At 36.4% G+C, this 27752-nt stretch overlaps 1 protein-coding gene across 2 annotated transcripts in view; it reads left to right on the top strand.

The window, feature by feature from the left end:
* ERLIN1 (ER lipid raft associated 1) overlaps positions 1-27752 on the top strand; it is a 39611-nt gene that overhangs the window by 4436 nt on the left and 7423 nt on the right. For both annotated transcript variants that reach the window (XM_070470021.1, XM_020870589.2), the window contains exons 3-8: positions 2855-2901; positions 4319-4380; positions 7935-8060; positions 10069-10142; positions 19072-19130; positions 21452-21543. In XM_070470021.1, the coding sequence (XP_070326122.1) occupies positions 2855-2901; positions 4319-4380; positions 7935-8060; positions 10069-10142; positions 19072-19130; positions 21452-21543 (460 nt within the window). The remainder of the gene's footprint in view (positions 1-2854; positions 2902-4318; positions 4381-7934; positions 8061-10068; positions 10143-19071; positions 19131-21451; positions 21544-27752) is intronic.

Raw genomic sequence — 27752 nt, 5'->3', positions numbered from 1 at the left:
GGGATGGTTAAATAGCATTACTGACTCAATTTGAGCAAACTCCAGGAGATAGTAAAGGACAGGGAAGCCTGGCATGCTCCTGTCCATGGAGTCGCAGAGTCACGTATGACTTAGCGATTGAACAATAACAGCCACAACCAATACAACTTAAATGGTCTATAGTGATGTTGTCAATGGTATCATCAGACGCTTAGAGATCAGGGGCTTTTTTTTAGATCTTGTTCAGTGCCAGGCATGTCTGTCTCTGCCTTCTTGAAGGTTAGTATGTTGAATCATACTGATGACTCTTTTATAGAAAAGAGATAAATACAGGATGTGTGTCTATATTTACATATAAATATTTTATTTATACACACATACACATATAGAGTGATAAACTGTCATAAGAAATGAAAATGAAATTTGTAAAAAGATTTTTGTGAACTAATGTACTTTGTATCTACAAAATATTAAATGTTGGAGTCAGTTTGACTAAATGGAAATGGTCTTTATATGTGAAACAGCAATGTTCTAGGAAAGAATTATATTAATAAAACCCTCTTAAGAAGTTGTTTTCATAGGAATGAGATGCAGAAACTTATTTTTAGGAATTTTTGGAACACATTAGAGGACATAACTTATATAAACAAATGGCTTAACAGATTTAGCATTTGATAGGAATATTTAAGAAGCATCTTGGGGAAATGTGAGGTCCCCATATATGATGTAAGAAAAAAAAATGTTTAGAAAAATATGAACACTTTTAGCCTTTAAAATACATATAACAAAACCAAAGACTTTAAAGTATTTATACTGGGAAAATGATTTTTGAGATAATATAAAAGAAGTGAAAAAGTACATGAAAATAGGATGTCAAATTGAAGATTTAACCTTTGAACTCTTGCTGGTTCTTGGTTTGACAATTGAAGACTATCCTTTAGGTTTAGATAGAAATGTATATGTAAAGTTGATCTGGCAGTTGAATTTGGTTAATGTTTTGAAGGGAATAAACTGAGCTCACCTTTCATATCAACTTCTCTCTCCCTACTTAGGACCTGTCATTAATGTTTATTATCACCCTTTTAACCCTAGAATTCATAGTCTATTCTTTTCTGTCCTGGAATTTTATATGCAATTAGTTGTCAAATTCCTGTTACGTCTCCTGGGTTGACAACTTTCCCTTTCCATGGCCTTTTCTATGTTAATCTAAATAAATCACTACTTTAGCTTCCCAGCTGGTGGTCTTGCCTGCAGATATGATAGATAATGAGAGCCACATCACACAAAAGCAAAGGAATGAAGAAAAAGTCATCTTTTTGAAAGGTTCATTTTGTGGCTATTTATAGGATGGATTAGGGAGAGCACAAGCCCCGCAGCCAATATTCAAGGTCCTCTCCCTAACATCATCATGTTCTCTTCTCAGAGCCTCACCTCATCTATATTGCCTTTCCTGTTCCAGGCAAGCCAACTGCTTCCTGACACTTATACACACAGTTGTGTGGCTGGTTATTTAACTCTGCCAGTTAATACCTAATTTGTATCTGTTATGAATTGCTTCATAAGGATTTTCTCTCCTGTGTTGGATTGTGATTTCTTTGGAAATAGGGGCCATGATTCCTTTCTCCTTTGTATTCTGTCAAGTACTCTGTTTTTGTACTTAATACAACAACAAGCTTAATACAGTGCATTGTGTCCAGGATACACTCATTGTGTGCTCACCTATTGGATGCCTTCCAGTGCAATAGGGAGTCATTCCGGATCCAAATCAAGTTATGACAGGGGTAGAGTAATTAAGTACCATATTGTTGGTTCACTAGGAGGAAGCACTGCTGGTGGTGGCAGTTCTATTAAAAAGGAAATTGAATAGGCCATCTGAGAGATAACTAGGACCTGACCTAAAATATTGCCTACAGCTTCAGAGGAAGAGGTTGCTGTTGAGTTCAAAGGGCTACTTGTATGCATATAATAGTTATCTTTTACCTTCATTGTAAGCATTAATATTAGCAGTCGAATCAGAGTTCAAAACACAAGTCCTATCAATAGTATCCTTGTGGGTATTCCATGTAGTTTGCAATCCTAGGCCAACCCTAGGCAAATAAAGGACTCTGATTGAGAGATTGAACGTTGAAACTTTTCCTGGTGCATCTTGACTCAAACATTAACTATAAAATATTTTGTCTCTGGTCTTTTATGTCTGTTCGGATACAAAAATCTATGACAAACCTAGGCAGCATGTTAGAAACCAGAGACATCACTTTGCCAGGAAACATCCATATAGTCAAAGTTACGGTTTTTCTAGTCACATACGGATGTGAGAGTTGGACCATAAAGAAGGCTGAATGCTGAAGAATTAATGGTTTTGAACTGTGGTGCTGGAAAACACTCTTGAGAGTCCTTGGACAGCAAAGATATCAAACCAATCCTGTAGGAAATCAACCCTGAATATTCATTGGAAAGACTGATGCTGAAGCTCCAATACTTTGGCACCTGATGTGAAGAGCTGACTCATTGAAAAAGACCCTGATGCTGGGAACGATTGAGGGCAGGTGGAAAAGGGGATGACAGGATGAAACGGTTGGATGGCGTCGCTAACTCAATGGACATGAGTTTGAGCAAACTCCGAGAGATAGTGTAGAACAGGAAAGCCTTGCATGCTGAGGTCCATGGGGTTGCAAGGAATCAGACACAACTTAGCAACTGAACAACAAGGATACATAAAGAAATTACTCTGATAGTTAATCTTTGGGGGCTAAAATTGTAATGGAGTTCTCTTGTACTTATCTCTTAGCAGTTCTGTAGAGATTTTCCTTTAGCTCTAGTGGTTCCTTGATGATATGTGTGCTGAGTATTGATGAGATATTTTTTTCCTCCCCAGACAACACTACAAACTGATGAAGTTAAAAATGTGCCTTGTGGAACAAGGTAAGCGTTCCCCTTGCTTGCCAACATCCCTTTGATTCAGATGTAGTTTCTGTTCATAAGCTGTAGTCGCTTAAACATCTTTCAGATAGGCGTGATAGTAACCCAGGGGAATTTCTCTTCTGAGCATTATTTGAGAAAAGCCCTGCCTCCAAACAGGAACTTTCCATCTTAGGAGTCATTTTAAACTGATAGTAACAGTTTAAAATGGAATTAGCTCACCATATCAAGTGTAGTATTAAATGCCATCTAATCTAGAGTTTCTGATTCAGTAGGTCTGGAATGAGAGCCAAGAATTTGCATTGCTAGCAAGAGTTCCCAGGTGATGCTATTACTGCTGGTCCAAAGACCATATTTAGAAAATCACTGCCCTAAAGAGTTGTGGGGCAGGAAAGGCAGGCAAGGCCCAAAGAGTATAATCAGTACATTGCATTGTATCAAAGAAAGAGTATAAAGCTCAAAGTATGTTTTAAATTCTGTATTTTAAATGATTAATATATCACTTTTAAAGCCTGTAAAAGAGGCTTTGACATCTGTGGAAGGACAGGAATGCTCTTTAAAAGGGAGCAGATTCTCTCTGTTTTAAGTTAAGGTATTTGATACCAAGTTCTCTCTAGGTCTATCTGTAACTCTCTTTTATGGATTCCCTTCAAAGATGACTCAAAATTGGCAGCTGATGAGATGTTGGGTAAATTTTATTTTTATCTTCATGCTTTCCTATGTTTGTCAGATTTTTTGCCTGTGAGCAGGTATTATGCTTTTTTTATCAGAAAAAAATGTTATTGTAAGTTGATAGAAGGGCTTAATTGTATATTTTCAAAATCTCTTTAACTTCATATATCTTAAACTGAGGTTTACATGTCCTTCAGGATGTGTGCTGGTAGGCCAGGAACTATAGGAAACCATTAAATTAACAAGAGCTATCTTTCTGGAGTGTCAATTTTACTTCACGTTTTGGGGGAAAATTCTTTTTTTCATATTAGAATAAATACAGATGAAAAGTAGATTAAGATAAGGCAGGAAATCAAAAGAATTTCAGTTTGTGGCTGACCTCTGTACCCCTTGGGAAACTATTTTATCTGGTTCCTTGTTGGAGAAGTTTGGGGAATGCACTGCTTTAGCTGTTGGCTTCAGTTAATAAGGAGAGAGTACTAAGCAGCTCTAGGTTTTAGGCCTAGTCTTCCTGTGAGCTCATGTGATAACAGCATTTACAAAGGAGAGCCTTTGGTTATGAGAGGAGCCAGGTGAGTGTGTATAGGGATTATTTGAGTAGTGATTAATGAGGTAGTTTTAATCAGTAGTATATCTTCAGATTTTACTTCTAAATTTCTATCACGTGGGGTTGTTGGATGATGTGGGATTAATCTGGGACTCTGTTAGTTTGTATTTGGCTCACATTTTTCCATTTCTCTGTTTTTAGTGGTGGGGTCATGATCTATATTGACCGAATAGAAGTGGTTAATATGTTGGCCCCTTGTGCAGGTATGGTACCCATCTATTCTGTTAGAGTTATAATCAGAGTATCTGTAACTGAGAGAGTCCCTGAAGAATAGGAAGAGATTCCCTAAGGAAAGTTTTATGACCTGATTCATTTCTGATCTATCTCTATATAAAATAATCATTGGAATATTTTCCATTCTTAGGGAATGGTGATAGTGATAGGTCACAAATCCTGGACAGAGTTGACTTTCTGCAACTGTATGGGATACTCCTCTCTGAGCTGAGTGTATTTAGCAAGATAGTCATTGATTATTTCTAGAATTCCTAGAAAGTGACGTTTCATCCAGTCAGGATGAGAAATAATTTCCTTACACATTGAAAGTCTGTAACTGATCAGTTCCTTGACCACATTGATTTGTGACCACCGAAAAATCTTTTTTAGCTGAGATTTGCTATAACTTGCAATCTGAAAGTCCTCAGTGTGGGGAAAACATTTTCTTGGTAATAGATGAAAAACCCCAGAAATGGAGTACTGTTCAAATAAAAAACTGAATGAGAACTTCTGAAGTAAGATTGGCCTTCTTTTTAATGTTTGATTTTTTTCCCAATTTTTTTTATTTTGATAAAATACATATAACAGAATTTGCGATCTTAACCACTTTTAAATATTCAGTGGGCATCAAATACATTCACATTGTTTTACAGTCATCACCAACATCCATCTCTGTAACTGATTTTCATCTTGCAAAACTGAAACTCTCTACCCATTAAACAGTAACTTCCCATCTGCCCCCTCTCCCAGCCCCTGGCAACCACCCTTTCTCTTTGTGACATTTCTGTGTACTTTCTGTCTATGAGTTTGACTACTCTTAGGTACCTCATAAATGGAATCATACAGTGTTTGTCTTTTTGTACTGGCTTATTTAACACTTAATATAATGTCCTCAGAGTTCATCTGTGTTGCAGCATGTCAGAATTTCCTTTCTTTTTAAGGCTGAATAATATTCCACTGTGTGTATATACCACATCTTGTTTATCCATTCATCCGTTGATGAACACTTAGGTTACTTCCATGTTTTAGCTATTATGAATAATGCTGCTATGACCATGGGTATACATGGGTCTCTTTGAGATCTTACTTTGAATCAAAAGATCTGCTATTTTCAGAAAACCTATATATAGGTATTTCTCAAAAAAAAGACATGCAGATGCTCAATAGGCACGTGAAAAGATGCTCAACATCACTAATTATTAGAGAACTGCAAATCAAAACTACAATGAGGTACCACCTCACACTGATCAGAATGGCCATTGTTTAAAAGTCTTATAAATAACAAATGCTGAAGAGGCTGTAGAGAAAAGGAAACCCTCCTGTGCTGTTGGTAGGAATGTAAATTGGTGCAGCCACTATGGAAAACAATATGGAGATTCCTCAAAAGACCAGAAATAAAGCTGTCATATGATCCAGCAATCCTACTCCTGGGCATGTACCTAGACAGATTATAATTTGAAAAGATACATGCCCCAGTGTTCATTGTAGCACTATTTACATGAAAACAACCTAAATGTCCATCAACAGATGAATGATTAAAAAGGATGTGGTACATTACATATAATGGAATGTATGCAGCATAAAAAAAAGAATGATATAATGCTAATTTGCAGCAGCATGGATGGATTAGAGATTATCATACTAAGTAAAGTCAGAAAGACAAATAATGGTATGATACCAATTACATCTGAAATCTAAAATATGACACATATTATGAAACAACAGATTTATGGTTGCCTTGGGGGAGGGTGGGTTGGGAGTTTGGAATTAGCAGATGCAAACTGTTATATAAAAGATGGATAAGCAGTATGACCCCACTGTATAGCACAGGGAACTATATTCACTATCATGTGATAAATCATAATGAAAGAGAACATGAAAAAGAATGTGTATATATGTATAACTGAATCACTTTGCTGTACAGTAGAAATTAATACATTATAAATCAACTATAGTGTAATAAAATTTTTTTAAAGATCTGTCATTTTATTATCCTTATTATTACTAAGTAGTAATACTTTTCCTTATTAAGTATTACTTATTAATAATTATTCTTATTACTAAAATTTGCACACATACAATGTCAGGATACTGTGTTCAGCAAAAACAATTCAAAACCATGAAGTTAGACCTTTGCCTTAAGGGTTTGTTTTTTTTTTCCCTCTTGAGAAGGCATGATACTGACCTAAAAATACATATATATTGGAATGTAAGGTCTAGCTGAATTTCATGTCACTGGTACAGGCATAAATAGCAAAAGAATTTCAGAACAGAGTTTCAGTAACAGCTGTGTTACTATCAAGTGGATTTGGATTATATTTTTCAGCAACTAAGTATTTTCCTGTCTTTTATCATCTAGTTTCCCTGGTCACAAGGGTGTTCCTGGAGGCTCAGATGGTAAAGAATCTGCCTGCAATGCAGGAGACTCGGGTTCCATTCCTGGGTCGGGAATATCCCCTGTAGAAGGGAATGACACCCCACTCCAGTATTCTTGCTTGGAAAATTGCATGAACAGAGGAGTCTGGAGGGCTATAGTCCATGGGGTCGCAAAGAGTCAGACGTGACTAAGCAACTTAACACTTTCACTTGACTTCACTTTCTCACTTGCCCTGGTCACAGATCAGTGGAATGGACTGTGATTGAAAAACAAACAGAAGGGGAGATATTGCTTGTTTTCTGGCGAGAGATAAAGAGGAAACTATTGGATCACTGACTCATTTGTAAATGACCAAGAGAATGAATTAGCCACTTAGTGTTTTTTGATGACCTGTTTGTGATCTGCAGTCTAGTAACTTCTAGTTTCCTCCATAGGAAGGCCAGTAGAGCATGTCTTGGGTTTGAAGGGAGAAAGCAGCATGTTTTAATAAGTAGGGCTTAGGTTCTGGCATGGTATAGTATATACCCTTAGCACATTTCTGAAATTCTGTTTCTCAGTTTCATATTATGCAAAATTAGATTTTTTTGTGGGGATTGTGTGTTAAGGAAGTATATAAATTGCTAGACAAAAACCCTGGCCCAGAAATGTTAGCTTCCTTCCCTTCTAGCCTAGCATCTTTTTTTTTTTCCCCTAACCTTTGAAAACTGCCTTTTTGAAAGTGGCCTTTTGGAGCTACTTACTTCCCTCTTTCATTTCCACTGTTCCTCAATTAGTTCAGATTCTCTTCATCTAAACTTTTGCTTTTCAATCATAGCTTCTTTATACTTTCTCTGCTTCTGATTTCTGTGCCTTAGAGTTCGTTTTTCACTCTGCTGCCAAAGTACAGTCTGATAGTGTCATGTCCTTGCTCAAAAACTTTGACAGTTCCTTATTACCTTCAAGATAATATATACTCTCCTTAGTATGGAACTCACAGTTTGCTTATTAGAATCGCAAATACAGTAATATGTGGAATACTAAGCATGTTAAGAAACACATCGAGGCTTGGAGTTGTGTTCCATGTTTTCACTGTTTCATTGGCACTTCTTATGTATATTTTATAACTAACTTTTACCTTGGCTGAATTAGAGGATACACAGGTAAACATGAATTGTACCTTTCTTCCAGTGTTCGATATCGTGAGGAACTACACTGCAGATTATGACAAGACCTTAATCTTCAATAAAATCCACCATGAACTGAACCAGTTTTGCAGTGCCCATACACTTCAGGAAGTTTACATTGAATTGTTTGGTGAGTCTTATTTGTTTTAAATATATAAATAACCAATTAGAAATCTTGTTCAACTTGTTTGTGAATGTGTTATTTGTGCATTTCTTCTGAATTTATAATAGAGCAGTTGTGTTTAAAATATTCTTTATCTTAAGTTTAAAATTTCTTTGCTTAAAATTGCTTAAATTAAGCAAAGTGTTACTTAAGATACTTTAAGAATGATAACCATTTTCTGAAATGTATAGTGTATAACTTGGTACAGATTGGAAAAAGATTCATTTCTTACAATATTCTATTTGTGCCATGATAATTTACTAAAAACTAGCTTTGCTTGTGCGCTCTCAGTCTCTTTAGTTGCATCCGACTGTATGGGACCCCATGAAGCCTACCAGGCTTCTCTGTACATGGGATTCTCCAGACAAGAATACTGGAGTGGGTTGCCATGCCCTCCTCCAGGGGATCTTCCCAACCCAGGGATCAAACTTGTGTTTCCTGCAGTGCAAGCAGATTCTTTACCATCTGAACCACCAGGGAAGCCTAAGAATACTGCTTTGGGTAGCCTATCCCTTCTCCAGAGGATCTTCCTGGCCCAGAAATCAAAACAGGGTCCCCTGCATTGCAGGCGGGTTCTTTACCAGCTGAGCTACCAGGGAAGCCCAGTTTTGTTGCTATTTTAGTAAGATAATTTGGGGAATTTAGAACCTGTGTCTTGCAGTTTCCCAAGACTCACCTCCACGTTTGATGAGGACTGGCAGGACTCCATATAATTATACTCACAGCTGAGATGTACTACAGCAAAAAGATACAGAGCAAAATCGCAAAAGGAAAAGGCACATGGAAGTCTGAAGAAAAATCAGGCACAATCTTGCAAGAGTCTTCTCCAGTGGAGTCATGCAGGATACACTTGATTACTCCGGCCTTGAAATGTGACAACACATGTGAGATGTTGTCTGCTGGAGAAGCTCCTTAGAGACTTTCTGCCCAGAATTTTTTCTGGAAGTTGTTCATGTAGCTACCCTCTGTCTAGCATGTATCAATACCAATATTCCAGATTTCCAGAAGGAAAGTAGATACTCAGCGTAAAATACATTGTTTGAATAAACAATTTAGGCACAGTGAAGTCATTCTTCCCAGTTCTGGGGATTGTGGAAATGAAATGCTCTCCAAATCCACAACCCCAGGTGACAGACAGAGGCCAAATTGCAAATAGGCCTTTCTAGGATAGTAGTTTTCAGGCTTGCTTTGTTAATTCTTTTATGTACAAGTTAATTTTCATTTGTGATACTGAAAGTTCTGGCCAGGGGTTACGTTGCTGCTATTGGCTGCCTACTTCTCTCTTCTGGAATTATTAGTGAATTTCTAAGAGGCAGATATAGGAATGCTTTATCAATGTAGAAATCTATCAGTTGATTCCTCGTTGTTGGTTACGAGCTATTGGAATGGTGTTTGAGAAAATTTGGCCTTTTCTTATTTGTCACATTACTGGTTATTTAGTAATGGGGGAAGTACTGATGAGGTGGATAGAAAAATTTGTGGATTATAAAGTCAAGTGAAGTGACATCATTATTCTTGTATGCTTTAAGAACTTTCCCGTGAGGCTTTCCCCTTCCCTTTCTCTTTCTAAATCTAAAATAATCAGCTGAGTTCCATAGAAATGAAATTTAGTTATTTGAGAATTTGAATAAAGATTGACTAAAGATAGAAATTTGTTTTTTTAGAGAATCAAGACACACATAAATCACAATACTGATTAAGACATTAGAAACCTAGATCCTCCATTTATTGGATAAACGTCAGTGGCTACTTGTTGTCTTTCCTCAGTTTCTTTGTCCAATAATTCCTCACACTTTTTCTCATTTGTATATATATGTATTTGTTTTCATATGTGTGTGACATGGCTCAAGCTCTATAAAAGAATACCATGGAAACTTTAGATCTAATAATAATTAGTTTTGTTTTAGTGCTAGCACAGTGTTAAGACTGTTTTTCTGAGTGTCGTGAGAGCTCTTGTTCTTGGCTTCAAAAACAGATCAAATAGACGAAAACCTCAAGCAAGCTCTGCAGAAAGATTTAAACGTCATGGCCCCAGGCCTCACCATACAGGTAAGCCCTTCTCCTAGGGAAATTCTTTGGGAATTTTGAGAGCTTTGAATTTGATTATCCTTTAATAGGACTGTTTATTAAGCAGTTATTTAACTGAAGTGCTTTGGTAAATTATAGTCTGTCTTTCTCGGTTTAACTTTAGGTTATGGGTAGCATTTTTTTCTGAACTCTTGGAACAGATAAGCTGAGGTTCATGCAGGAAATAAAATCCGTATACTGCTGTGTTTGAGGCATTATTAAGTTACAGTAATGGTGTTAAGTCAGTGTAAGACTGATCCTTGACATCAGTAAGATTATGAAAAAGAATTTCAAGTATAAAATTCGAACAATAATTCCAGACAAAGTAGATATCACAAAGTATTCATTGACAGATGAATTGACTGGATGACTTTTGCTCTAAGTTAAAAGAACATTTCAAGAAAGTCTGCCTGGAAATGACTGGCTGGGAATTTTGATAGGTCTGGAAGAATTAATAGGACTTACATGGGGGAAAGGAATAAGGCAGGTTTTTCCAGTGGATGGAATGGCCTAAGTGAAAGCAAGGTAACATGAATTTAATGGTGGTGTGATGCTAGCAGAGGCATTGGGAGATAGAGGGTGAGAAAAACTGCTTTTGGGGTCAGTATTTTTTCAGAGTGGGTTGAAATCCATTATTAGGTTCTAAAATCAGTTTTAGTGGGTTATGACTAGCCTTTAAATAAAATGGAATTGAATAGGAAAAGAAACCCGGGCACATGGCTTGTAGTAAGTTTTAAGTACCATTCTGTGAAACTTGTTTGTATAATGTAAGTGTGTGGGGTAGGTGTTATTGCTGGGTGTCACTGTAAGATGCCTTTTCTACTGTAGTCGTGCTCAGTAACATTGGAAGGCAGTGACTCTGGATCTGGGTTATCTGAGAAGTGGTGAATATGACTTCTCTAATATGCTTCCTCAGTTTCTAGATCATACTGCTTCTGAGAAGTGTGCATTCACTCCGAGTGATCAGGTGCAATCTCATAAACCAGTCCTAGGGTATTTCCCTGTCCTCCCCCTTGCTGTGCCATTATCTCTGCTGGCTGCCTGAGGGGAAGCTGCCCAAGTTACAGGGTCTCTTGAAATGTCCAGAGATAACTTTGTAAAACCCTTTTGGTTGTTCTGCAGTAGCTTTTCAATTTTAAAGATAGAGTGAATGTCACAGATTCTTACATTCTGTTCAAGTTGTTACTTGCAGATCTAGCTCGTTCTTCTTTACAACCCCGTATAGTTCCTTGCCTTATATTACATAAGTATTTCCCTATTGTTTCCAATTTGCCTTTAATAAACAATAGTGTAGTGAATATTCCTGACACATCTCCTTGTATGTACAGTTTATCTTTCAAAGTGGCTGTATAAATCTACATTCTCACCAGGAGTATTTTTTTTTTTTCCCCATTTATTTTTATTAGTTGGAGGCTAATTATTTTACATCATTACAGTAGTTTTTGTCATACATTGAAATGAATTAGCCATGGATTTACATGTATTCCCCATCCCAGTCCCCCCTCCCACCTCCCTCTCCACCCGATTCCTCTGGGTCTTCCCAGTGCACCAGGCCCGAGCACTTGTCTCATGCATCCAACCTGGGCTGGTGATCTGTTTCACCCTAGATAATATACATGTTTCAATGCTGTTCTCTTGAAACATCCCACCCTCGCCTTCTCCCAGAGTCCACAAGTCTGTTCTATACATCTGAGTCTCTTTTTCTGTTTTGCATATAGGGTTATTGTTGCCATCTTTCTAAATTCCATATATATGTGTTAGTATACTGTAATGGTCTTTATCTTTCTGGCTTACTTCTCTCTGTATAATGGGCTCCAGTTTCATCCATCGCATTAGAACTGATTCAAATGAATTCTTTTTAATGGCTGAGTAATATTCCATGGTGTATATGTACCACAGCTTCCTCATCCATTCGTCTGCTGATGGGCATCTGGGTTGCTTCCATGTCCTGGCTATTATAAACAGTGCTGCGATGAACATTGGGGTGCACGTGTCTCTTTCAGATCTGGTTTCCTTGGTGTGTATGCCCAGAAGTGGGATTGCTGGGTCATATGGCAGTTCTATTTCCAGCTTTTTAAGAAATCTTCACACTGTTTTCCATAGTGGCTGTACTAATTTGCATTCCCACCAACAGTGTAAGAGGGTTCCCTTTTCTCCACACCCTCTCCAGCATTTATTGCTTGTAGACTTTTGGATAGCAGCCATCCTGACTGGCGTATAATGGTACCTCATTGTGGTTTTGATTTGCATTTCTCTGATAATGAGTGATGTTGAGCATCTTTTCATGTGTTTGTTAGCCATCTGCATGTCTTCTTTGGAGAAATGTCTGTTGAGTTCTTTGGCCCATTTTTTGATTGGGTCATTTATTTTTCTGAAATTGAGCTGCCGGAGTTGCTTGTATATTTTTGAGATTAATCCTTTGTCTGTTGCTTCATTTGCTATTATTTTCTCCCAATCTGAGGGCTGTCTTTTCACCTTGCTTATAGTTTCCTTTATTGTGCAAAAGCTTTTAAGTTTCATTAGGTCCCATTTGTTTATTTTTTCTTTTATTTTTAAAATTCTGGGATGTGGGTCATAGAGGATCCTGCTGTGATTTACGTCGGAGAGTGTTTTGCCTATGTTCTCCTCTAGGAGTTTGATAGTTTCTGGTCTTACATTTAGATCTTTAATCCATTTTGAGTTTATTTTTGTGTATGATGTTAGAAAGTGTTCTAGTTTCATTCTTTTACAGGTGGTTGACCAGTTTTCCCAGCACCACTTGTTAAAGAGGTTATCTTTTTTCCATTGTATATCCTTGCCTCCTTTGTCGAAGATAAGGTGACCATAGGTTCGTGAATTTATCTCTGGGCTTTCTATTCTGTTCCATTGATCTATATTTCTGTCTTTGTGCCAGTACCATACTGTCTTGATGACTGTGGCTTTGTAGTATAGTCTGAAGTCAGGCAGATTGATTCCTCCAGTTCCATTCTTCTTTCTCAGGATTACTTTGGCTATTCGAGGTTTTTTGTATTTCCATACAAATTGTGAAATTATTTGTTCTAATTCTGTGAAAAATACCGTTGGTAGTTTGATAGGGATTGCATTGAATCTATAGATTGCTTTGGGTAGTATAGCCATTTTGACAATATTGATTCTTCCAATCCACGAACACGGTATATTTCTCCATCTGTTTGTGTCCTCTTTGATTTCTTTCATCAGTGTTTTATAGTTTTCTATGGATAGGTCTTTTGTTTCTTTAGGTAGATATACTCCTAAGTATTTTATTCTTTTTGTTGCAATGGTGAATGGTATTGTTTCCTTAATCTCTCTGTTTTCTCATTGTTAGTGTATAGGAATGCAAGAGATTTCTGTGTGTTAATTTTATATCCTGCAACTTTACTGTATTCATTGATTAGCTCTAGTAATTTTCTGGTAGAGTCTTTAGGGTTTTCTATGTAGAGGATCATGTCATCTGCAAACAGAGAGAGTTTCACTTCTTCTTTTCCTATCTGGATTCCTTTTACTTCTTTTTCTGCCCTGATTGCTGTGGCCAAAACTTCCAAAACTATGTTGAATAGTAGTCTCACTAGGAGTATTTGTGACTACTTGTTTCTCCACAACCTTGTCAACATGTGAAGCAATCAGACATGCTGATTTTTGACACTTGGATACATGTGAAGTTATTGAATATCTCTCTTTGATTTGCATTTCATTAGTTGTTAATGAGGTTGACATCTTTTTATTTAATTTTTGTCCATTTGCACTCTTCTGTCAATTGCCTATTCATATTCTTTGCCCTAATGTTGGACTAAAATGGAATCATACCCTAACCATTTTTTTCACCAACAATATGTAAGTGTCTTTTCAAGTCAGAAATAAGATTGGCTACATCATCACTTTTAACATTTTAATTTAATCCCTGTGGCTTCCAGTTTTTACTGTTATGTACATGTTGTGATGACTAAGCTGTGCTGGGTCTTCATTTCTTTGCAAGGACTTTCTCAAGTTGTGGTGAGCCAGAACTGCTCTTTGTTGCGGTGTGTGGGCTTCTCATTGCAGTGGCTTCTCTCGTTGTGGAGCACAGGCTAAAGGGCTCGCAGGCTCAATAGCTGTGGCCCACAGGCCTAATTGCTCTGCAGCATGAGGAATCTTCCCAGACCAGGGATCCAGCCAGTGTTCCTGCGTTGACAGGCGGTTTCTTTCCCACTGTGCCACCAGGGAAGTACAGGATAAATTCTCAATTGTAGGATTGATGAGTCAAAGTGTATGCCCTGTATGGGGACTTTTTGTTACATATTGCCAAACTGCATTTCGGAAAAATTTTAGCATCTTGCGCTCACTCATCAGCAGAGTTCATGAGCTGTTGTTTTCTGTACATTTGATTGTGTGATTGTACCCAAATAATTAATAGATGACGTGTCTCTAAATCCTTTTGGAGAAAATGTGTCTGGTATTTTGTGTTAATTATTGAATATCCTCGGATGTATGTTTGCTCATTTTTTGGTTTTTATCTGTTTTTCTCATTGACTTAAACTATTTTTGATATGTTAATTATGGCAACTCAAATGCATAGGAAACATTTTCTCCTAGCTTTCTTTTTTGCCATTGAACTTTTCCCCTTGACAATTCTGAAGTTTAATTTTAGTATTTTTAGCAGTAATTTTAATATTGTTTTCTTTATGACATTTTGCTGTGCTAGCATGCTTTTAAGAGCCTTTCACCAACTTTAAAATATAAAAATCTAAATAAAATCAGAAATTATATTTTTTCTCTACTTTTATAGTTGTATTTTTAGGTTTAAAATTTTAATTCATCTGAAATTCATTTTTAGTTGTGAGGTTGAACTCCAGTCCCTCCCCCAATTATTAACAACAGTAATTATTGAATAATTTATGCCCTTCTGTCTTCCTTGTTTGAACACCGATAGTATTGTATGCTAAATTTTGTTATATGGTAAAGTCGTTTTTTTGGACTTTGTTCTGTTCCATTGCTTTTTCTATTTCCTGTTCTTCCATTAGTTACTGAGCCTTTCATCTTTTCCCATCCAGTTTGCTTCTCTCCTGTTTTTTTCTTCTAGTTAGTAAATGATTCCCTCTTAGCCTCAGGCCAGTCTAAATGTATGGGAGGCATCTTTGACAACCCTCTTGCCCTTAACATCCAGTCCCTGGATCCTGCTGATTGTGCTGAATCCATCTAAAACATCTCTGCCACCTCCTTAAACCAAATACTGTCTTTTGCCTGAATTTCTGCAATAGTCTCCTATCTTGTTTTCTCACTTTTACTTGTCTACTGCATGGCAGGAAAAAGGATCTTTTAAACTTAACTATATTTATTTGTTGTTTTTATTAAAAGTTGTTGAATGAAAAAAAATCACTTTATATTCAGTTTTTTAAACTGATCAAGATCTCCATTTTTTGGTTGCTTTAGTCTTGTTATAAAATAGCTTCTTATAGTTGAAATGCATTTTTAAAACTTAAAGGCTATTTTTCAGTGTTCCTATCTTTAACATGTTACCTCATGGTTATGATAATTCAACTTTTTAGTCACTTTTAAAATTCTGGTAAAATGTATTGTCTTTTCAAAAATAATGGCCTTTGATATTTATGTCCAATTAACTCTACATGATGAGTTTTCACTACTGATATTTTCAAGGCATACCAGGTACCTAAATTGGCTTGTACATTTTAAAATTAGGAATATAGTCTATGACTTTACGTATATTATCATTTTTGTTTCTTTTAGAATTTCTGACTTAGGTGAGAAACCCATATACCAAGTTAAATTAATATTCATAAATTTAATTAACTTTAATGCTATTAAATATGTAGTCTATTTTTAAGCATTGAGGAATGCAAACAATTCTTGATGATTTTATTGTATATCTACAGATTTTTCTGAATAAACTATCGTTAGTAATTTTTTCAGTTAATTTCCTTAGATTTCTGTGTGTGTGTGGTAAAAATACTTGAGATCTACCCTCTTAAATTTTAAGTGTACAAAAAGAATTTTAAGTGTACATTTTATTGACTGTAGGTACAATGTTGTACAATAGGTCTCTGGAGCTATTTATTTTACTTAATGAAAACTTTATGAATTTCTCTAGAATTTTTTTAGCTATGTAATTATGCCAAAATAAAAATGTTGACTTTCCTCCCAATCTAGTATTTTAATTTTCCACATAACAGTGATAACTATCTGAAATTCTTTTGTTTATTTATATGCTTTTTGTTGTTATTTACTGTCTTTTTGTCCTTTTAAAATTTTAAAGTCCATGAGCGCAGTCTTGCCTTGTTTATTGCTGTATCCACAGTGGTTGAAACAAACAGTACTTGGTTCGACTAGGCACCCAATTAATACTTGTTGAGTGAACCTTCTCTGTAACACTCAGTGTTTTAATTTTTCCCTTCTCTGTATTTGTACCCCATTTTTTTTTTCTTTTCTTTAGAAATTTCATTTGTTTTACTTTGCTAGGTCTTCGTTGCTATGAGGGCCTTTCTCTAGCTGTGGTAAGCAGGGGCTTCTCTCTAGTTGCAGTGCACAGGCTTCTTGTTGCCATGGCTTGTCTTGTTGGGATTAAGGGCTCTAGAGCACGCAGGCTTCAGCGCTGCAGCATGTGGGCTCAGGAGTTGTGGCTCACCGGCTTAGTTGCTCTGTGACATGTGAAATAGTCCCAAGGGATCGAACCTGTGTCTCCTGCATCGTCAGGCAGATTCTTCACCACTGAGCCACTAGGGAAGCCCTGCATTTTTCCTTCTTTAACAACTACTGTGGCAAATTGAAGTGGTGAAAAAATTCTTGATTTTTTTTTTTCCTATGCTGTTTAAGGCAGTGATTATATTATATGCTGGCTTTTGGTTTAAAGTATGTGCTTATGACCCAGGGTTCAGTTTCAACAGCCACGCTCATTTCACCAGCCTTTTTCCCTTTCTTCATTCACTGTGTGTGTTTGTGTATTTGACCATTGTTTTGGGGTACATTTTATTTCTTAAATCTCTTTATGAAGCAAATTATTCATGGTCTCTATGTCAATAGGTGCTTATGTTTCACATATTTGAAAATTATGAGATTTCCCAAGATTGACAAGTGTGTAGTATATTCTTCAGCCTCACACAGCAAGATAGAAGTCTTCAGAAGACAGTTCTATTTCATGCTACTTTCTAAGACTAGGAAAACAAGTGGCCATTGCTTCCCTCTGAATCATATTGGAGGTCACCTGTCTTTCTGGTACTCACATAGGGAAATCAGGCATCTGTTACCAATTCTGGTTCTGAATTTTTCTTTGTCTTCTGGATATGTCCTTGAGTTCTTCTTCATAACCTCACATGCTACAATCTTCAGCATGAAAATTGAGGTTTTTTTTAACCACGGTCCCCAGCTGCTTTTTCCATTTCACTCTAATTCTTATATTTAGTTATGATAATCTTCAGTTATGCACAGATCTAGGTTTTTTATGGAGGGTAGGCTGTGTTGCTTAAAAGTTTTAAAAGCTTTCTTTCAAAAGCCCTAAATGAAGTCTTCGTGCCTAAAAGCCTTGTTGCTTAAAAGTTCAACCAATTTTCAGAGGGAAATTAAAAGTTCCTTCAGATCAGCAAGGTGTTGTGTGTGTGCGTGTGTGCGCGCGCGCGTGCAGTCATGTGGAGGGTGGTACAGAATGTTTAGCTAGTAAAATCAAACAGTTCTGAGAGGTCAGGTCCTTAATACAGAAAAATCAGCCTCAGAACCTGGATTTCCCACATAGATGTAACCGTGTAAACGCTTGTGTGTCCACAGCACAGAAAGCCAAACTCTTGACAGTTGTTTGCACCAAAGTAGAAGTTTATTTGCAGGATCCAGCAAGGAGAGTGGGCAACTGATGCTCAGAGGACCCAAACTCCTTAATAGCTTTAAGGGAAGTTTTTAAAGGCAGCATTTGAAGTGAGGGTTGTAGGAGGCATGACTTTGTTCTGGTTAATATTCCAGAAATATTAATCATCAGTCTTCTTGTGCCAACCAGTCTGGGGTCTGTGTGCTCATGCTTAGCGTGTAGTCACCGTCCTCCACCTGGGTGAAGGCCTTAGTTCCTGCAGAATGAGTCAGAGACATGCATCAGGTTGTTAGATATATCCCTTAACCCTGTTTTATAAATTATTGTTTCTTGACTGCTTTAGTTTGTTCTTTTGACCTCAGGAAAGGCCCAGGAGACTAAAGCCCTTTTCTACAAAAAAGAAACAGGGAACACACAGGGGCTTTTGTACCTGGCTCTTGCACCCCAAAATTATCCTGTTTCATAGATAATTATGCCAAGGTACACTATGATTAGGGAATCTGTGTAATAAAAAATGTTTGCAGAGACACGTAGACTTTGTTCTAAACAAGATTCTAGGGAGAAAGAATGTAACCTGCTAATTGGTGTTTGTTAATTATTAATTGGTGTATGTTTTTCCTCAGTGTTGGGCTATTTATTTGTAATAAATACTGAATGACTACAGGTTTAGGAAGTGATATATTCATTTACTGTCCACTATATTAAGTTGCGTATACCCATGAGGGTTTGTTTTTGTTTTTGACTATTTCCTACTTTACAGTTTAAATCTTGAAATTTTGCCTTTCTTCTGTTTCTTTGACTTTCAGGTTTGAAATGAAACAAAAGTATTCCATTTAAGAGCTTTGTGAAAGATCTTTTAAGGAAGAATCGTTTCTCCAAAAATTTATTTCCTCAATGGATAGAGGAAATCCATTAGCCAAGCATTTTTTAAAGGAAACAAGAAGCAGTTTATCTTTGACTTTGGTGTGGTGGCAGGAAAAAATATATTTTCTACTGGATCCCTACGTGTGTTTGTAGGCAGCTATGTCATAGCTCTTTAATATTAGTCTCATTTGAGGCACTCTTTTGTACAAGATTTAAAGATTTATTTTTCAAACATTCTTTGGCTTTTTCACTTTTATTTTTTAGGCTGTGCGTGTTACAAAACCCAAAATCCCAGAAGCCATAAGAAGAAATTTTGAGTTAATGTGAGTAATATGCATGGGATCTCAATATTTTTATTTTGGGTTGTCTACATATTTATCTTACCTGTCTAGAGGAAAAAAGTTATGTTTGAGATAATTACACTGGGGAAGGGTATATGTCTATATCTTCCATACTTTAATTCTAATAATACTATTTATTCTGGTGTCTTAGTTCCCACTAGACCTTTATTAGTTTTCTCTTTATATATGGACATTTCAGGAGCAGCTTCAGTGGCTCAAGATGCAGTTTGCTGTAAAACTGTTGTTGAAAGCCTAAGGAGCTGTAATTTGGATGTGAATAATAGCTTGAATTAAATATTAATAGAGGAGAGAAAGAGTCCTAGTTGTTAAGGTTGAAGAGAGTGCCTGTATTTTGTTACTGTGTTATAAATGGTAAGAATAAACACATTGGTATCAAGTTTGCTTTTCCATTGTATGTGATTGTGTATCTAAAATTAGATCTGATCTTTATAATTTGCCTTTGGGGAAGCTTTGCTTGCCTTGACTCCTGGTAGTTTTCTCTTTTATGTGTCCAGAGCTGACTGGGAATGAAGAAGTTACTTGCTTGACATGAAGTTAGTTTCTGAGAGCTTTAGAAGATTCCTTTTAAAGGACTACCTATTGTAGTCAAAATGTTTTTGTGTGTGTGCAGTCACGTGTGGGGTTGTATACTGGATGTTTAACTAGTAAAGTCGAACACTTCTGAGAGATACAGTCCTTGATACAGAAAAGTCAGCCTTCAGAATCTGAATTTCCCCAGTATATATAACCATGTAAGGGCTTATGTGTCCACAGCCCAGAAAGCCAGATTCTGACAATGGGTATCATGACAGGTACTGAAAAGAAGAAACTGAAGTCTTGGAAACTAAAGTATTATTACTCTGTCTTCCTAAAAGTCTTTAGGAAACTTGGAAGATATGTTAAGAGGCAAAATATGAAATGCTAGAAAACTAACTTTGCAAAAGTCAAGAATACAAAAGATGTATAAATACAGGGCGTCCAAAAAGTAATAATAATACTTTATAGAGTGATATACTTCTGAGTCCTTATTGTTCCCAAGTCTATACCTTCTATTATGCATAATTTTGTTTTTCCTTTTTTATTGTAGATAAAGAACTGTTTTAAAACTATAAAGCACAGAGTGCTAGACTGAGTAGATCATGGGTCTGATCCATTTATAGAAGAAAAAAATTTCTTGAAGGCTCAGGATGTCTTAGACTTTAAATAGTTTCTGGTGATGGAAAGATGGATACTATGTGTTCTCTGCCCTCAAATAACTCGTAGTATCCAGAATGTCATTTTATATCTTTTATAGCTAATAGGAGGAAAGGAGAGAGGTTGGGGAGAGTGATGTTTGGGGAAACTATTGGAGTGTCTGGATTCTGGATCTTTCCTGAGTTTTAAGACTGTTGGAATTCCACAGTTAAAGGCTATCTTGGAATAATGCAGTCTAACATCCCTCCTAATACATATCTTTTTTTTAATACCCTACATTCCGTGTGGTCCCCCAGTAGCCATTTGTCCATGCTTAGTGATGGGCCACCTATTTCCATTATTAGGAAGCTCAAATTCTTAGAATGTTCTTTTGTACATTGAGCCCCAGTTCACCACCTAATTAAGAACGGCCATCTGGTTTTATCTTCTGTACAACAAACAGGGACACTCCATGAGAGTGTCTGCTGGAAGAGGGCCTGAAATCCAGCCCCCTTCTGCTTGCCAAACCACTCTCCGAGGGGCTGCACCTTCCCAGAGGTTAGTGCCTTTTGCTAGTTGGTCCAGTTTAGCTGGAGGCCTAACAGCAAAGGAAGCATATCTATACTTCAGACACTTCCAGATCACAGGCCTTTTCTTGATACAGTTAGTGGAAAAGGTCAGCTTAAGGGCTTCCCAGGTGGTTCAGTGGTAGAGTCTGCCTGCCATTGCAGGAGACAAAGGAAGCATGGATTCAGTACCTGAGTTGGGAAGATCCCCTGGAGTAGGAAATGGCAACCCACTCTAGTAATCTTGCCAGAATAATTTCATGGACAGAGGAGTCTAGCAGGCTACAGTCCATGAAGTCAGAAAGAGTTGGGCATGACTGAGCAACTGAACATGTCAGACTGAAATATATTAAACTTGATTCCTGTTTCTGGCTGACTTCGGACAAATCATTTAACCTTTCAACCTCAGACTTATTATCAGTAAAATAGAATAACACTTCTCTTGCCTACTTTAGCGAGTCAGAAAATTCTTATTGAAAATGATGCTCTGAACCACTGTAGTGTCAGAATTACTATCTATGACTATAGATCATTTCTAATTTTTTGTAATTTTTTTTCCCACAGGGAGGCTGAGAAGACGAAACTTCTAATAGCTGCACAGAAACAAAAGGTTGTGGAGAAAGAAGCTGAGACAGAGAGGAAAAAGGCTGTTATAGGTACTTGGATTTCTTTCTGAAATGGAAGTCTTTAAGTACATGTGCTGTGAGTTTGTCATGTTCTTTATCAGCCTCATGTTGGATATTGATGGGACTCAAATAAGATTGCATCATACATGATGGAGAATCCTGGAAATTCCTTTGTATGTTCAGATGTCCTAAAGCCTTTAAATGTAGATGAGGCCAATACTTGATGAAGTGCTTTGGCTTTCCACTCTGTTGTTGACCCCCTCTGTTGTCTTTCGAGGACAGCGGCAGTGGATAGGGTTTGGGAACAGTTCTAGCCTCTGGTGGGATAGGGGTTTTGTGTACACAGATTCAGAATAAGGGAGGGTTTTTTGCCAAAGCTCAGGATTATAGTATGCATCCTTATTGTTGACATACAACCTAGTTTTATCTGCATGGATAGATATTGCCATCTTTGAAAGTACAGCAGGATTGCTTATAGCTAATTTTAAGTCACAGGGGCTTCCCTAAAACCCTAGCATACTGTTAGTCAACTGCTGCCTTAGGTTCTTACTTGTTTCTTCCTTGGTTTGCTGAAAGTTTATTTTATATTAAAATATTTCAAATATGTAGGAACATACAGAGAACAATATAATGAAGCCTTACCATTTTGCCATATTTCTTTCAGATTGCATTTTCTTTTAGGAAAATGTTTATATATCTATTTGAAGCCTCCCTTCATACCCATCCCTGGTCTTATTTCTTGACCTGTCTTCTCAGTAGCTTCTGTTCTGAAGTTGACTTAAATCTTTTCTGTCCATGTTACTTTAAGTATGTAACAATTCACAGAATTGTTTTACTACAGAAGTGGTATCAAACCTCACCTTTTATTTACAACTTTTTTTTTTCTAACACTGAGTTTTATTCATATTGATACATATAGATCTAGTTTCTTTTTTAATTGCTGTGTATACATTTCATTTTGTGAGTGATTCTCATTTGATGGATTACTAATGAAGAGCTAGTTTCTGGTTTTTCCTTATTACAGACTGTTCTGCAGTAGTACCCTTATCCACATCTCTCGGTGCACACATACAAGAGTTTTTCTAGAGAAGTGCTACTTAACATGTGATGTGGGTCAGTGCCCTGTCTATTATATTTTATTAAATATTAAAATACAAAAAAAATTCTTTCCCACAGCTGGTTTGAGAAGCACTGCACTAGAATATGTATCTCGAAGTAGAATTCAAGTCATAGGGTACACACATCTTCAAGTTACAAAAACACTTCCAAGTTGCTCTTCAAAGTGACTCCTCCATTTTACCCTTTCTTCAGCAGTGTTTGAGTTTCCATTTCTTTGCTGCCTTATTCAGTTCTAATTTCCTCACATCCTCTTCTACCCATGGAGTTATCAGATTTTTTTAAAATTTATGCCATTTTGATGATGGACATGAAACCACACAGTTTTGACGAGTTTCTCCAGTTACTGGTGAAGTTGAGTATTGTTTATGGGACATTCAAGTTTTCCTTTTTTTGATGTGTAAATTGCCTGTTAATGTCTTTGGCCATTATTTGATTACTTTTAAAAACTGATTTGTAAAAATTCTTTATATCTTCTAGATACTAATCCCTTCCCAGGTTTATACATTGCAGATATCTTCTCTCAATTTATGGCATGTCTTTGAACTTTATGATGTCTTTGACATACGTATATATTTGATTTTCATGTAATCAGATTCATCAATCTTTTCCTTTCCAGTTTGTGCTTTTCCTATCTTGTTTAAGAATTCTCTCCCAACCCCAAAATAATAATTTTATTCTAAAAGTTATAAAGTTTTTCTTCTCATATTTAGATCTTGAGCTCATCTGAAATTTATTTTAATGTTTAGTGTGATATAGAAATTCAGTTCAGTTCAGTCGCTCAGTGAGTCTGCCCCTTTGCAACCCAATGACCTGCAGCAAGAGAGGCTTCCCTGTCCATCACCAGCTCCCAGAGACTGACAAACTCATGTCCATCGAGTCAGTGATGCCATCCAACCATCTCATCCTCTGTCGTCCCCTTCTCCTCCTGCTTTCACTCTTTCCCTGCATCAGGATCTTTTCTCAGGAGTCAGTTCTTCACATCAGGTGGCTGAAGTATTGGAGCTTCAGCATCAGCCCTTCCAATAAATATTCAGGACTGATTTCCTTTAGAATTGACTGGTTTGATCTCCTTGGAGTCCAAGGGACTCTCAAGTGTCTTCTCCAACACCATAGTTCAAAAGTGTCAATTCTTTGGCTCTCAGCTTTCTTTATGGTCCAACTCTTACATCCATACATTACTACTGGAAAAACCATAGCTTTGAGTAGACAGACGTTTGTTGGCAAAGTAATGTCTCCGCTTTTTAATATGTTGTCTAGGTTGGTCATAACTTTCCTTCCAAGGAGCAAGCTGTCTTTTAATTTCATGGCTGCAGTCATCATCTACAGTGATTTTGGAGCCCAAGAAAATAAAGTCTGTCACTGTTTGCACTGTTTCCCCATCTATTTGCCATGAAGTGATGGGACCAGATGCCATGATCTTAGTTTTTTGAATGTTGAGTTTTAAGCCAACTTTTTCACTCTCCTCTTTCACTTTCATCAAGAGGCTCTTCAGTTCCTCTTTGCTTTCTGCCATAAGGGTGGTGTCATCTGCATATGTGAGGTTATTGATATTTCTCCTGACAATATTGATTCCAGCTTGTGCTTCATCCAAGCCCAGAATTTTGCGTGATGTACTTTGCATGTAAGTCAAATAAGCAGGGTGACAATATACAGCCTTGATGTTCTCCTTTCCCAATTTGGAACCAGTTTGTCATTCCATGCCCGTTTCTAACTGTTGCTTCTTGACCTGCATATAGATTTTTCAGGAGGCAGGTAGGTGGTCTGGTAGTCCTATCGCTTTTTCCACAGTTTGTTGTGATCCACACAGTCAAAGGCTCTAGCTTAGTCAATAAAGCAGAAGTATATGTTTTTCTGGAACTCTTGCTTTTTTGATGATCCAGCAGATGTTGGCAGTTTGATCTCTGGTTCTTCTGCCTTTTCTAAATCCAGCTTGAACATGGAAGCTCTTGGTTCATGTACTGTTGAAGCCTAGCTTGGAGAATTTTGAGCATTACTTTGCCAGCATGTGAGATGAATGTAATTGTGCAGTAGTTTGAACATTCTTTGGCATTGCCTTTCTTTGGGATTGGAATGAAAACTGACCTTTTCCAGTCCTATGGCCACTGCTGAGTTTTCCAAATTTGTTGGCATATTGAGTGCAGCACTTTAACAGCATCATCTTTTAGGATTTGAAATAGTTCAACTGAAATTCCATCACCTCCACTAGCTTTGTTCGTAATGATGCTTCCCTAAGGCCCACTTGACTTCAGACTCCAGGAAGTGTGGCCCTAGGTGAGTGGTCACACCATCTTGATTATCTGGGTCATGAAGATCTTTTTTGTATAGTTGTTCCGTGTATTCTTGTCACCTCTTCTTAATATCTTCTGCTTCTGTTAGGTCCATACCATTTCTGTCCTTTATTGTGCCCATCTTTGCATGAAATGTTCTCTTGGTATCTCTAATTTTCTTGAAGAGATCTCTAGTCTTTTTCATCCTATTGTTTTCCTCTGTTTCTTTGCATTGATCACTGAGGAAGGCTTTCTTATCTCTCCCTGCTATTCTTTGAAACTCTGCATTCAAATGGGTGTATCTTTCATTTTCTCCTTTGCCTTTAACTTCTTTTCTCAGCTATTTGTAAGGCCTCCTCAGACAACCATTTGTCCTTGCATTTCTTTTTCTTAGGGATGGTCTTGATCATTGCCTCCTGTACAATGCCACAAACCTCTGTCCATAGTTCTTCAGGCACTGTCAAATCTAATCCATGTAACTTTTTCCAAATGGCAAACTATCTTAGACAATTGAGTAGTTCCTTATTCCCTTTATTTCTAATGCCACATCTGACATATATTAAAATCCTATATATAATTTGTTTTGTTGCTTGGGTTTCTGTTTTCTTTCCATTTCTTTGTCTTTTGTTTTCCAGTAATACCTTGCTTTAATTACTATAGCTTTTATTTTAAGTCTTGCTATCTGGTAGAGCAAGTTTTGTTTCTTCTTCACTATTCCTCTTGACCATTCCTATTTCTAAAATTGTATTGGACTATTCTAAGCCCTAATTCCTCCATATAAATTTTAGAAATGGTTCAAGTTCAATAAAATACTGTTGAGTTTTTATTGTAGTCACATTACTTGTATATGGTATATCAATTTGAAGAGAATTATAATGTTTATGATATTGAATTTTATAAATATATTGCATTTCTCCATTTATGAGAGTGAAAAATGAAAGAATGACCTTTCAGAAAAAGGTATCATAATCTTCTTCTCATAGTTCCTAAACCCTCTTTGTTAGAGACTTATTTCTATATATTCCTCAAATATTTTGCTAGTACAGGTAGGCTCTTTTTGCAAGACACATTTTTGAACTGCTTTTTACTTTTGTAGGTATGCTGTTGATTTTTTACTTAGCAGTCTTCCTGAAAATGCTGTTGTTTGTAATATTCTCTTGGAATTCTCAAGTAATCATACTGTCTTCAGATCAGGACAGTTCTGGTTTTTTTGCTGTACTCTGCACTGTTTAGTTCTTATCTTAACTGCTTTAGGCTATGACTTCCAGTGCTGAAAAGAAAGATGGTAAACAGGCATTCTTGTCTTGTTCTAACTTTAAAAACACAGTCTCAGTGATGTTTGCTATACTTAACTTTTATCGGGTTGATGAAGTTTTCCTTGTGTTTCTTGCTTGCCAAGGGTTTTTATCGTGAATGACTGCTAAAACTGGTACAATTTTTTTTTCTAAATCTGTTAAGATGACCATATAGTTTTTCTTTTTAAAGCAGTTAATACGATGATTATATTAATAGATTTTTCTCTTAAAAGTTATTTTGTCTTCATGGGATAAATTCATTTGCTCATAAATTAGGAGGTTAATTTACCCTAATACATTTTATATGACTTGCTTTAATTTCTCTTATTTTTTTACTTTTATTTTCATAAATGGTCAGCTGCTTTTTTTTTTCTTATTTTCTTACTCTTAGGTTTTTGGGGCATGTTGTTTGTTTTTCTTTGTCTGGTGTATCCTGGTTACACTAGCCTCAAGATGAGTTAGAGGGCATTTCTTCTTTTTTCCATGTTCTGAGCATTTTGTATAAGATATAAATTATCTTCTCTTTGTAGATTTGCTGGAACTCAGTTATAAAAACCATCTTGGTAAAGTGGAGTTTGTGCTTTTTTGTATGCTTATTTGATTTTTATGGCAACATTTAATCTACAGATTTAATTTCTGTATTGTGTAAGGTGTTTGTTTTTTAAGTCAGTTTTGGTAGTTATGTTTTCACCTGCTGTTTCAAATTTGAGGGCATAAATTTGTTTGTAAAGTTCTCATGATTTTTTAAAAATAAACCCTCTATTAAATCTGTGTGCCCCTTTTCATTCCTGATATTGTTTATTTGTGCCTTCTGTTTTGCTGGATCAGAGATTGGTTTTTTTCATCTTTTCAGAGAACGAAATGTTGATTTGGTTGATTCTTTTGTCACTTTCTTTTTAAATTATTATTTTACACTTTTAAATTTTCTACCTAGAGTTTACATATTGGTTCTTTTCTAATTTCTTGACTGACTTAATTCTTTAGTTTTTAATGTTTTCTAATGGAAAAGTGTAAAATTTAGACATTTTCTTCCAAGTTCTGCTTTTAGGTGCGTGCATCTCACCAGTTTTGAATGTAATTTAATTTATTTGTGTTTGGTTTTTGTTTTGTTTTTAATTTCCATTATTTCTGCTTTGACTCATGAATTATTAATAGTATATTTTCAATTTCTAATTGAGTGGATTCTCAGGGGGCTATTTTTTTATTGTTAATTTCTGCATTGTAATCAGAAAATATGACCTCTTATATGGATTCTTAAGTATTTGTTGAAGTTTGTTTTGTGGACTATCAAGTACATGGTCCTTTTTTGGTAAATGTTCTATGTGTGCTCGAAGAGATTGAATGTATTCACTATTTGTTGGATGCAGGTTCTCTTTATATTCATTATGTCAGGGTTATGAATTGTATTGTTCTTGTGTACTCTTGAAGTACGCATCTTGTGTACTCTTCTAGTTTTTGTCTTCTTGAGCTATCAGTTACTGAGATGGTGTGTTAAAATCTCCCACTATGACCATGAATTTGTTGACTTGTAACTTTTTCTTTATGTAATCTAGGGCTA

Source organism: Odocoileus virginianus, chromosome 7 (assembly GCF_023699985.2).
Source record: "Odocoileus virginianus isolate 20LAN1187 ecotype Illinois chromosome 7, Ovbor_1.2, whole genome shotgun sequence".
NCBI classification, from domain to species: Eukaryota; Metazoa; Chordata; class Mammalia; order Artiodactyla; family Cervidae; genus Odocoileus; species Odocoileus virginianus.
Note: the sequence above shows the minus strand (reverse complement) of the source record. Positions and strands in the feature narration are given on the sequence as shown.